At 50.1% G+C, this 13,089-nt stretch overlaps 1 protein-coding gene across 1 annotated transcript in view; it reads left to right on the top strand.

Moving 5' to 3' along the window:
* Positions 1–13,089, top strand: part of PLCZ1 (phospholipase C zeta 1) — a 115,518-nt gene that overhangs the window by 67,844 nt on the left and 34,585 nt on the right. Inside the window, exons 9-10 of the mRNA XM_069762753.1 lie at positions 8,929–9,045; positions 9,128–9,285. Of these exons, the coding sequence (XP_069618854.1) occupies positions 8,929–9,045; positions 9,128–9,285 (275 nt within the window). The remainder of the gene's footprint in view (positions 1–8,928; positions 9,046–9,127; positions 9,286–13,089) is intronic.

Raw genomic sequence — 13,089 nt, 5'->3', positions numbered from 1 at the left:
TATATATTAGCTCACACATACACATAATAGACAGGTCATGTGACTGACAGCTGCCATATTTCCTATATGGTACATTTGTTGCTCTTGTAGTTTGTCTGCTTATTAATCAGATTTTTATTTTTGAAGGATAATACCAGACTTGTGTGTGTTTTAGGGCGAGTTTCATGTGTCAAGTTGTGTGTGTTGAGTTGCATGTGGCGACATGCATGTAGTGACTTTTGTGAGATGAGTTTTGTGTGGCAACATGCGTGTAGCAACTTTTTGTGTGTCGAGTTGCATGTGACAGGTTAGTGTAGCAAGTTGTGTGCAGCAAGTTTTGCGCATGGCGAGTTTTGCGCGTGGCGAGATTTATGTGTGGTGTGTTTTGAGTATGTATAAGTTTTGTGTGAGGCAACTTTTGCATGCGTTGCAACTTTTGTGCATGTAGCAATTTTTCCACGTGTGCAAGTTTTGCATGTGGTGAGTTTTCCATGAGGTGAGTTTTGCATGTGTGGAGAGTTTTGCGTGAGCCTAGTTTTGCATATGGCGAGTTTTGCGCGTGGCAAGTTTTGAGCGGCGACTTTTGTGTTTCAACTTTTATGTGGCGAGGTTGGTGTATGTGTGGTGAAATGTGTGCTGAGGGTGGTCTATGTGTTCAAGCACGTGGTAGTGTGTGGCGCATTTTGTGTGTGTGTGTTCATATCCCCGTGTGTGGTGAGTATCCCATGTCTGGGCCCCACCTTAGCAACGGTACGGTATATACTCTTTGGCGCCATCGCTCTCATTCTTTAAGTCCCCCTTGTTCACATTTGGCAGCTGTCAATTTGCCTCCAACACTTTTCCTTTCACTTTTTCCCATTATGTAGATAGGGGCAAAATTGTTTCTTGAATTGGAACGCGCGGGGTTAAAATTTCACCTCACAACGTAGCCTATGACGCTCTCAGGGTCCAGACGTGTGACTGTGCAAAATTTTGTGGCTGTAGCTGCGACGGTGCAGATGCCAATCCCGGACATACATACACACACACACACACACACACACACACACACACACATTTAGCTTTATATAATATATATATATACATACAGTACAGACCAAAAGTTTGGACACACCTTCTCATCTAAAGATTTTTCTGTATATTCATGACTGAAAATTGTACATTCACACTGAAGGCATCAAAACTATGAATTAACACATGTGGAATTATATACTTAATTTCAGTTGTTTCACACTTTATTGTTATGTGTTATATTCTAGGTTCTTCAAAGTAGCCACCTTTTGCTTTGATGACTGCTTTGCACACTCTTGGCATTCTCTTGATGAGCTTCAAGAGGTAGTCACCGGGAATGGTCTTCAACAATCTTGAAGGAGTTCCCAGAGATGCTTAGCACTTGTTGGCCCTTTTGCCATCACTCTGCGGTCCAGCTCACCCCAAACCATCTCGATTGGATTCAGATCTGGTGACTGTGGAGGCCAGGTCATCTGGCGTAGCACCCTATCAATCTTCTTCTTGGTCAAATAGCCCTTACACAGCCTGGAGGTGTGTTTAGGGTCATTGTCCTGTTAAAAAATAGCTTCTTCCTGGTGAGGTTGGTCAAGGGTTTTGCCAGGCTACTATAGTTCTGTACGAAGCCCTATAGTACCCTGCAGTGCCCAGGAAGGACATCACCTGTTTCTTGGTCCTGGGAGTGGGTCAGGACGCGATCGCATCCACTTTCCCAGGTTCTGGCCTTATGGAGTTCCTGCCTACCCGGTGCCCCAGGTAGTGGACCTCTCTCATGCCCATCTGGCACTTTCCTGGCTTGATGGTCAGACCGGCTTGGTGAATTTGTTTGAGCACCTCCTGAAGATGCTGCAGGTGTTCATCCCAGGAGTAACTGAAGATGGCAATGTCATCCAAGTATGCCACCGCGTACTTCTCTAGTCCCTGAAGCAGGTGGTTGACCATCCGCTGGAAAGTGGCAGGGGCATTCTTCATGCCGAAGGGCATGACCGTGGACTTGTTCAGTCCGAAAGGTGTGATAAAGGTGGACTTCTCCTGCACCTCAGGGCTCAGGGGAATCTGTCAGTATCCTTGACTCAGATCCATTATGGACAGATATTTTGCGGCAGCTAATTTCTCAGGCAGCTCCTCGATGCGCGGCATTGGGTGCACATCAGAGGCTGTGATGGTGTTGAGCCCCCTGTATTCCACGCAGAACCGGGTGGTCCAATCCTTCTTTGGCGCGAGAACTATAAGTGAGCCCCACGCTCTCTTTGACCGTTGAATCACCCCCAGCTGTAACATCTCATCGATCTCCTGGCGCATAACCTGCTGCACCTCGTCGGAGATCCGAAAGGGGGTTCGCTGTAGTGGGGTATGATTCCCGGTGTCCACTTCGTGGACCACTAACTCCGTCTTTCGAGGTCGGTTGGAGAACATGGCCCGGAAGGGTTCCAGCATGGTCCGCAACTGCGACAGGCGGGGTTCGGTTAACAAGGCGCTTACCTCCACATTCTCTATGGACCCACTGGCCTTGGCTTGGACCAGCATGTCCAGGAGGGGGTCTTCCTGCCAATCTTCGGGCAGGCTGTAGACCAGTAAGACATAGGCTTCACGTTCGTGATGAGCCTTCATTATATTGACGTGAAAGGCCTTTCACCTACCCTGAGTGTGGTCAAGCGTGCCCACGTAATTGACCGGGTTGAGCTGTTGGTGGACGACATACTGCCCTTCCCAGGCTGCCTGAAACTTATCCTTTGGTACGGGGACCAGCACCCACACCTTTTGACCCACCTGGTAGGTCCGCTCCCGGGCGTTCTGGTCGTACCAGTGCTTCTGATCAGCCTGAGCCTGGGTCATGTTGTCATGCACCAACTGCGTCAAGGTCTGCATTTTATCACGGAAGCGCAAGAAATACTCCACTATGGATACTTCAGAAGGGTTCGGCTCCTGTTCCCAGGATTCCCTTACCAACCCAAGGGGTCCCCAGACTCGCCTGCTGTACAGGAGCTCGAAGGGGGAGAACCCCGTTGAGGCCTGTGGAACCTCTCTGTAAGCGAATAGCAGGTGTGGGAGGGTACCGCTCCTAGTAACGTCCTTGGGTCTCAACCAGCATGCGTAGCATCTGTTTGAGTGTACCATTGAAGCGCTCACACAAGCCATTGGCCTGTGGGTGATACGCACTCGGTACCAGGTGCTTCACCTGCATTTTCTTACAGAGAGACTCCATTAGGCGAGACATGAATTGGGTCCCTTGATCGGTAAGCATCTCCCTGGGAAATCCTACCTGTGAAAAGATGGCCAACAGTGCATCCACCACCTTATCTGCCCTAGTTTAGGCCAGAGCTACTGCCTCTGGGTACCGGGTAGCGTAGTCTACCACAGTGAGGACGGTGAGGACGTATTGCTTTCCAGAGCTGCTGGGGACAGCCAGCGGGCCCACAATGTCCACCGCGATCCTCTGGAAAGGCTGCTCTATCACTGGCAAAGGGGTTAGTGCAGCCTTAAGAGCAGGCCCTGACTTCTCCACTCTTTGACAGGTGATACAGGTGCGGCATTAGTTTGTTACATCTGTCCCCATCTTGGGCCAATAGAAGTGTTGAGACAGCCGGGCCTTAGTTTGCGGATCCTCAAGTGTCCAGCGAGCGGGATCTCATGGGCAATCCGTAACAACTCACTCCTGAATTGGTGCGGGACCACCAGCTGTATTTCCCTCAACCACTCCTGTTGGGATTTTCCGGGTACTGTCTCCCGGTACAACCTCCCTCGTTCCCAGAACACCCTCTCCTTATCAGTCACGAGGTGGGCATCTCAGTGAGGTGTCTCAAATTCACCAGTCTCGCATCTGAGTGCAGAGCAGCCTGGAACTCCTGGTAGGGGCAGCCAGAAGCGACGTCAGGGTCCTTCCCCACGGGAACCCTCTGGGACCTGCTCTGGGTCCACCTCTGGGTCCACCTCTGGTTCAGTCACGCTTGTGACTGAGGAGGGTCCAGAAGGCAGAAAATTATCTGCATTCCGGCACTCTGACTGCGGGTGACAGCAGCTACGTAGGCTGTCTCCCTGGGAATATCTACTGTCATGATCCCAATGGCAGGGGATCACAAAAGGACAAGCACACAAAAAACAGAACAAGCTCTAGGGTGATGGAAACTGAGCTGACCGCGATCCTGAACCTAATTCACAACACTAGCAGTAGCCGGGGAACGTGCCTACGATGATTCTAGACGTCTCGCGCCAGCCGAAGGACTAGCTTCCCCTATTAGAAGAAACAAAGACCTCTCTTGCCTCCAGAGAAACACCCCACAGAAATAGCAGCCCCCCACATGTAATGACGGTGAAATGAGAGGAAAGCACATACGTAGTAATGAAAACAGATTCAGCAAAATGAGGCCCGCTAAAACTAGATAGCAGAGGATACAAAAGTGAACTGCGCGGTCAGCGAAAAACCCTACAAAAAACCATCCTGAAATTACCTGAACTCATGTGCCAACTCATGGAACATGAGGAGTAATATCCGCCCACTAGAGCAACCAGCAACAAGGAATAACATAACTGCAAGCTGGACTAAAACAAAAATAAAGCAAAACGTGGAACAGGAAAATCAAAAACTTAGCTTGTCCTGATGATTACAGAAGCGGAAAGCAGAGGTAACAAGACACACTGATTACATTGATCGCCGGCGAGGAAATGACAAGAAAGCCAGGTTAAATAGGAAACTCCCATATCCTGATAGAACAGGTGGACACCAGAGACCGCAGAGAACACAAGTCACCCAGTACCATCTGTAACCACCAGAGGGAGCCCAAAAACAGAATCCACAACAATCTACAGAACCATCAGCCAGTGCTGCTATGGGTACTACCTCCCCATCCTCCCCAAACATCCCAGGAGCAGTGCTACTCATGGGGCTGTTACCGTCCTCTGTGACACTGGTCAGTTGCACGGCATCACCTTCCTCACGGTTCTCATGCATCTCCCCATTTTTCTTAGCACCAACGCTTGCTCGTGGTAGGGGTTCCTCAGCCATCCCACCCCGCAGAATGACGTGGCTGAGCACTCCTGCACTTCTGAACGCGTCATTCTTGGGAACTAAATGGCTAGCAGGTAAGACTTGCATATTTTCATCATCAGCATCATCAGTATTATCCTCGGCATTGTCTTAAAAATGATTATCAGGTACATCATTAATCGGTAAAGCATTGTCAGGTAACACATGCAATTTCCCATCGCTATCATCAGCATTCGATTGGGGAGGAGAGTAAGGGACATAATATGCAACCATCCTCCCCAAATCAGTACCCAATAAAATATCAGTGGGCAAGTTATCAGACAGCCCCACTTTCTTCACCCCGCTCCCGGCACCCCAATCTATATACACCCAAGCCATTGGCAGGGGACAGCTGATGCCCCCAATCCCAGTGACAGTCAGGGTTTTCCCTGGAATGATTTCTTCAGGGGCCACCAGTTCGGGTCGGATGAGGGTTCGTTCAGCCCCGGTGTCCTTGAGGTCTGTAGCGACATGGCCCCACACAGTGACGTGCTGCACATTGTCATACACCCGCCAACCGCCCCACCCACCAAAGGAACTGCTGCATTAGGCCCTGGGGCCTTGGCTTGGGGGTTCCTCTGCTTCTCCTGACAGGTGGCTCTGATATGACTAGTCCGTTTTCAGGAAAAGCACTGGCGGTGGTAGGTCTGATGCTGTTGGCAACGTGGACAGGGCCTCTGGTGTGCTGGCTGGCAGGGGTATTGGTGTTGGTTGTAGGCTTACCCCCTCTCCAGCTGGTGGTGACTGGCTTCCGCACTTCTGATTTATGGTGGGCATCATAGGCGTCAGCAATCTGCGCTGCTTTCGTCACATCTTTGGGTTTGTCCATCATGAACTGTCGCACCTCAGCTGGGCAAAGATGTAAGAACTGGTCTGTAATCATCAGGTCTCGCAGCTGTGCAAAGGTGGTCACTGACAGTCCTTGGGTCCACTGGTTAAAGTGGATCCTGAGTCCATGCACCACGTCGCTATAACTGTCCTGTGGGCCACGTTGGAGGTTCCGGAACTTTCTACGGTAAACCTCAGGTGTAAGCTGGCACTTGCTTATCAGGGCCTGCTTGATGGCCTCATAATCTTCATCTTGGTCTGGCGGGAGAGAAGCAAATGCCTTCAGAGCTTTGCCTTTTAGCCCTGGGGTCAGGTATCGGGCCCATTGGTTATCCGGCAGCCAATACTGTCGGCAGGCTTTCTCAAATGCCCGCAGAAATTTGTTCTAGTCCCCGTCCTTTTCCATTACAGGATATTGCTCTGGCCGGGGTTTAGGGAACTGCGCGTTTCTGGACTTGGTGCTCTGCGTGGTATATGGTACGGCTCTGAGTTGGGCCAGCCGCAGTTCATGTTCCCCCTGAGCTTGGGCCTCTCGCTGGGCTCTCTCCGCTTCTCGGTGTTCCGCTTTGTCTTGGTATTGCTGGTGTCTGCAGATGTCCATCACGGTCGTCGGTGGGGAGTTGTTCCATGGCCGCCAGCAGGTGAGGGTCCAATCCGCCCTGGTTGCTAGTAGGGCGGCATTCAGTGGTTGGACCTCTGCTGCAGCACCATTTTCACTGGTACTGGCTTCCGCGTCCACTGAGGCCGGGCTTGGTCCGCTTCAAATTGCACCAGTTTCGTGACCAATTGAGCGATGGTTTTGCCATGGTTGTCCACGCTGTGGTACGTGCATACTCCAACAAGAGTGTCCTTCTTCTCTTGGGTGTACCAGGCTTCTCCTTTTGCAGCCATCATTGCCAAATAAAAGATAGGATAGAAAAAGAAAGAGAAAGGGAGGGGGTAATTGCAAGTACAAACAATTTTGTCAGGACTAGTAAACACAGAACTTGTTCTCTAAAACTTTTTTGCGCCAAGTCCTCGCAAGAACTGTGCAAGTTTTTAGTGAGAGGAATGATTGCTCAAACCAGGCCACTAATGCTCTATTATCCCACCGCTCTGCCACCAATATGTCACTGTTCACGGGGAGGATACCTTTATCATCCCCACCACTCACACCAATTTGTCATGACCTGGGGTTGTTTAGTTGCCCCTGGTTCTTTCTTAAGGATTTATCCTTATCCCACTTCCCAGTTCTGGTTTGGAACTTGCAGCTCTCTGGCAACCCCCTTACCGTCAGGTCAGACCTGGTACTGCACCTAGGATAATTGGTCGCCAGAAAGGCTGCCTTACTTTGTACTGGCTAATGGGCACACTTCAGCAAGGGAGATATAACTACTCCCACTCAGGGGGAACAATAATTATCAAAGCCGTCCGTCTCTACAAAGCCTCCCAAACGCACAGGACAAATCCGCTGCCACCAGCTCTGATTTCTTAATTATTAACGGGTCTGGAGCCAACCCAGATTAGTAGCATAATTCACTTCAGAAGACGTGACAGTACGTTATAGAGCAAGGAGAGAAAAAGCTAGTAATTTTATATATTTTACTCCAAAAAATGTAGGCAGTGTTTACAGAAGTATAAAAAGATATTATAAAGAAGACAAGTATCATATGTACAGTACAATTGCAAATAAAGTGGGTTTAAAGTTGAAGAGAACAGACATTTCGTTATGTAATTTCATCTCATGGCTGGCCATGTGCTGTGGGGGATGGGCGAGCATATATCCAAATGCATCACCCCTGTCTCGCAGCTAGGCCCCGGACAAAAGACACTGGAAGACTGCTGCTTTACTCGCTTATTTCCCAGCCTAAAACCAAGGCAATCCCCCTGTGGTGACCTCACTCAAGGCTGAATCCTCCCCTTTCTTAGAGCTGTGACAAACCATTTTTTAGACATAGCTCGCTGTATGAACCTTGTATATGAACGACACAATGATCAGGATGTGCACCACGTCGGGGGGAATCTTTTAAGTGTAAACATGGCGTCGTTATATAACCCGCTTACAGAGAAACCCGCTCCTTGCACTCATTGTGTTTAGCTCCTAGCGATTTCTGTGAGCTATAGATCTCTTGATGGACATCCAGAATATATAATCCTTATATCTCTAGCCCAGATCGGTGCCAATATACATAACCTTAAAAGAACAATAGTCCCATGCTTGCTGTACCAGTTTCAGCCAGTATCAGGTGGGAGGCGTGTGAAGAAACCAGATTGTATCTTAATTACCCAGACAGCTACGTTTTTGCATAAACAAAAGACGACCCTGGGAGCTCTGACATCATGTCATACTTGAAACACGTGGAGACGCAGGGATATTTTATATGCGCCCATGTACCCATACAATTCCAGGCATGTTGGGAATGCTCTGTTTGCTATTGTGTGCTGCGGTTCAATAAAGTATTTTGCACCCTGTTTTACCTTAACCCTGTGTTGTCTATATAGTGTATTGCCCACTGGGAGATAGAGCGGGCGTTCAGTGGTATGAGCCGTGGTCCCATGCAGTCTTGCTAAAGACAGCCGGGCCAGCGGACAAGAGCACCCACTGACCCCGCTTCTCAGTAACAAGGGGGAATGAGGAGTTTTACACAGTCTGGTTTTCGCAGCACCGAGCCATAAACATTCCTGAGGGAGGGCGAAATGAGGGGTTTAGGATTACACACGCAGGCACAGGAAACTACAGCTAAAAGCTCTGTATGTGTAATTGAAGTAATCAGAACCTTTGTCCTATTTCCTGACAGTCGGGGATGATGACTGAGGTGTCAGGTGTGACTAGCGGTCATGGGTGATGATTTGGGGTTGGGGGTGATGACTTGGGATCCGAGGTGATGACTGGGGGTCGGGGGTGATGATTTGGGGTCAGGGACATCGCTGGGGTCGGGGGATGATTTAAGTTCAGGGGACATCGCTGGGGGTCAAGAGGATGATTTGGGGTCAGGGAACATAGCTGGCGTTGGGGGGTGATAATTGGGGGTCTGGGGACTTCTTGGGGTGTCAGGTCACTGGATCCCATGGAAGGTGACAATGACCGGACGTCTCCTCTTCACCCACAGCCCCGGAGTTCGTCCATCACACCTGCAGGTTCCTCACCCGGATTTACCCTAAAGGATCCCGGACCGGTTCCTCCAACTTCTACCCCTCGGAGTTCTGGAACGTGGGCTGTCAGATGGGTGGGTACGGCTCTTGCTGCACTGATACAATGTGTCGCCCTCCCAGCATTGTTACCCTGTGCTCTCCTCCGCATCTCCGCAGTCGCGCTGAATTTCCAGACTCCGGGGATTGCCATGGATCTGCAGGACGGGAAGTTCCTGGATAACGGGGGCTGCGGATACGTCCTGAAGCCGGAATATCTGTTGAGTGAGGAGAGCGCCCCCCAATGCACCACACGGCCCCTGATCTTCACTATTAAGGTATCACCGAGTCCCTCTTCACCGCAGCACACGTCCCCTGCTTTTCACCATTAAGGTATCACTTAGTCCCCCTCCACCGCAGCACACGTCCCTGCTCTACCCCATTAAGGTATCACCAAATCCCCCTCCACCGCAGCACACGGCCCCTGCTCTACCCCATTAAGGTATCACTGAGTCCCCCTCCACTGCAGCACATGGCCCTGCCAGAGGCGTAGCTAGAGCTTTTGCCGCCCGGGGCTGTTCCCGAGTTTGGCGCCCCCCCCCCCCCCCCGGCTCAATACACACAAAGGTTACCAAAAACGGTTTTCCTGTTTTGTAGAACTTAAACTGGGCCTAATGGTGTCACCCCCACATGCCACACCTGTGACTTAATACCACCACACCATGACCAGGCCACATAGTGACCGAATAATACTACATACAAGGGACAAATACCACAACACCATTTCCAGACCACATATTACCACCACATAGTGACTGAATACTACAATACTGATCAGTAATAAAAAAAAAACCACAATACTATCACCATAAGTGCCAGTATTCACAGGAGATCTGTACTTAGTATGCAGTGTCTGTGTAGAGGTAATACAGAGATCACTGGTGACATTATACACAGGACCTCTATATAGTATACAGTGTATAGTGTCAGTGTATAGGTCACCTAGAGACGTCACTGGTGAGTCAGTGTTAAGTCCTTCATCTTTCATCCAGCACAGACCGCCATCATTCCTTCCAGCCAGGACTCGTTTCTGCAGGAAATAACACAGTTATCTCGAGGTCCGCTTGCAGAACACATTACTTAATTTTTCACAACTTCTACATTACATCACATGAAGAAAAAAAGGTGATATAGTGTCACTCTGCACAGTAACAGGACCGCCCCCCATTTAAAACAGTATACTCAAAAAATAAAATAAATACATCACTGCAGTAATAATATCCCTTAATTAGCCCCTATGGTAATAATATTCCCCACCCTGGCCCCGTTTCTCATTCCTGGCTCCAGCCATATGTTCTCGCATCCTGCCCTCATGAGTATTCATTCTACCCCATATGATCTCCACATCCTGCCCCACCAGCCTCCATCGTATCCGTCCTGCCCCATGATCCAATCCTGCCCCGTGTCTCCAATCATGCCCCGTATCTACATTCTGCCCATGCCTCAAGTCCTGCCCCCAGTGTGTCCAGCATATTACCCCCATGTTGTCCAGCAATCTGCCCCAGTGTGTCCAGCATATTACCCCCATGTTGTCCAGCAATCTGCCCCAGTGTGTCCAGCATATTACCCCCAGTGTGTCCAGCAATCTGCCCCAGTATGTCCAGCACTGCCCCCAGTGTGTCCAGCAATCTGCCCCAGTGTCCAGCCTTTCCCCAGTGTGTCCAGCAGTCTGCCCCAGTGTGTCCAGCATTGCCCCAGTGTGTCCAGCATATTACCCCCCGTGTGTCCAGCAATCTGCCCCAGTGTCCAGCATTGCCCCAGTGTGTCCAGAAGTCTGCCCCAGGGTCTCCAGCATTGCCTCAATGTGTCCAGAAATCTGCCCCAGGGTCTCCAGTATTGCCCCAGTGTGTCCAGCAATCTGCCCCATGGTCTCCTGTATTGCCCCAGTGTGTCCAGCATTCTGCCCCATGGTCTCCAGTATTGCCCCAGTGTGTCCAGCAATCTGCCCCATGGTCTCCTGTATTGTCCCAGTGTGTCCAGCAATCTGCCCCATGGTCTCCTGTATTGCCCCAGTGTGTCCAGCAATCTGCCCCATGGTCTCCTGTGTTGCCCCAGTGTGTCCAGCATTCTGCCACATGGTCTCCTGTATTGCCCCAGTGTGTCCAGCAATCTGCCCCATGGTCTCATGTATTGCCCCAGTGTGTCCAGCAATCTGCCCCATAGTCTCATGTATTGCCCCAGTGTGTCCAGCAATCTGCCCCATGGTCTCCAGTATTGCCCCAGTGTGTCCAGCATTGCCCCCAGACAGTCAGACATAAAGAAAAAAAAAAGTAAAATCCTCACCTCTCCCGTTCCTAGCGCAGGTCCGGTGCAGTCAGCGTCTCTCCGGCTCTGCGACGCTCAGGACAGATAGGCAGAGCGGCGCGCACAGTAGTGACGTCATCGCGCCCTCTGCTCTGAGACGTCGCAGAGCAGAGGACGCTGCAGCTGCCGGCGCCGCAGGAACCAGGAGAGGTGAGTATAGAGCGGGGGGCGGGGTCCGGTGGTGGGGGGAGCTGGCCCTGGTCGTGGCGGCGGACGGCGCCGCCCGAAGATTTAAAGGGGCGTCTTTTTTTTTTTTTTTTCTTCTCCTGCAGCGCCGGCCGCCCCCCGCATTGTGCCGCCCGGGGCGGACCGCCCCCCCCGCACCCCCCTTCCTACGCCACTGGGCCCTGCTCTACACCATTAACCCCTTTCTGACATTGGACGTACTATTCCGTCCATGTGGGGTGGGCCCTAATGCCCAAGGAACGGAATAGCACGTCCAGCGCGATCGGCCGCGCTCACGGGGGGATCGCGGCCGGGTGTCAGCTGCCTATCGCAGCTGACATCCGGCACTATGTGCCAAGAGCGGTCACAGACCGCCCCCCGGCACATTAACCCCCGGCACACCGCAATCAAACATGATCGCGGTGTGCCGGCGGTACAGGGAAGCATCGCGCAGGGAGGGGGCTCCCTGTGGGCTTCCCTGAGACCCCCGCAGCAATGCGATGTGATCGTGTTGCTCCGAGGGTCTCCTACCTTCCTCCCTGCCGCAGGCCCGGATCCAAGATGGCCGCGGCATCCGGGTCCTGCAGGGAGGGAGGTGGCTTACCAAGTGCCTGCTCAGAGCAGGCGCTTGGTAAACCTGCAGCGCTCTAAGTCAGATCGCTGATCTGACAGAGTGCTGTGCAAACTGTCAGATCACCGATCTGTGATGTCCCCCCTGGGACAAAGTAAAAAAGTTAAAAAAAACTTTTCCAAATGTGTAAAAAAAAAAAAAATAATAAAAAAAAAATTCCTAAATAATGAAAAAAAAATATTCCCATAAATACATTTCTTTATCTAAATAAAAAAAACAAACAATAGAAGTACACCTATTTAGTATCGCCGCGTCCGTAACGACCCGACCTATAAAACTGGCCCACTAGTTAACCCCTTCAGTAAACACTGCAAGAAAAAAAAAACGAGGCAAAAAACGCTTTATCATACCGCCGAACAAAAAGTGTAATGACACGCGATCAAAAAGACGGATATAAATAACCATGATACCGCTGAAAGCGTCATCTTGTCCCGCAAAAATTGAGCCGCGATACAGCATCATCAGCAAAAAAATAAAAAAGTTATAGTCCTCAGAATAAAGCGATGCAAAAATAATTGTTTTTTCTATAAAATAGTTTTTATCGTATAAAAGCGCCAAAACATAAAAAAATGATATAAATGAGGTATCGCTGTAATCATACTGACCCGAAGAATAAAACTGCTTTATCAATTTTACCAAACGCAGAACTGTATAAACACCTCCCCCAAAAGAAATTCATGAATAGCTGGTTTTTGGTCATTCTGCCCCACAAAAATCGGAATAAAAAGCAATCAAAAAATGTCACGGCCCGAAAATGTTACCAATAAAAACGTCAACTCGTCCCGCAAAAATCAAGACCTCACATGACTCTGTGGACCAAAATATGGAAAAATTATAGCTCTCAAAATGTGGTGACGCAAAAAATATTTTTTGCAATAAAAAGCGTCTTTCAGTGTGTGACGACTGCCAATCATAAAAATCCGCTAAAAAAACCCGCTATAAAAGTAAATCAAAACACCCTTCAACACCCCCTTAGTTAGGG

Source organism: Ranitomeya imitator, chromosome 4, assembly GCF_032444005.1.
Source record: "Ranitomeya imitator isolate aRanImi1 chromosome 4, aRanImi1.pri, whole genome shotgun sequence".
NCBI lineage: Eukaryota > Metazoa > Chordata > Amphibia > Anura > Dendrobatidae > Ranitomeya > Ranitomeya imitator.
This window is presented reverse-complemented; position numbering and strand designations above follow the sequence as displayed.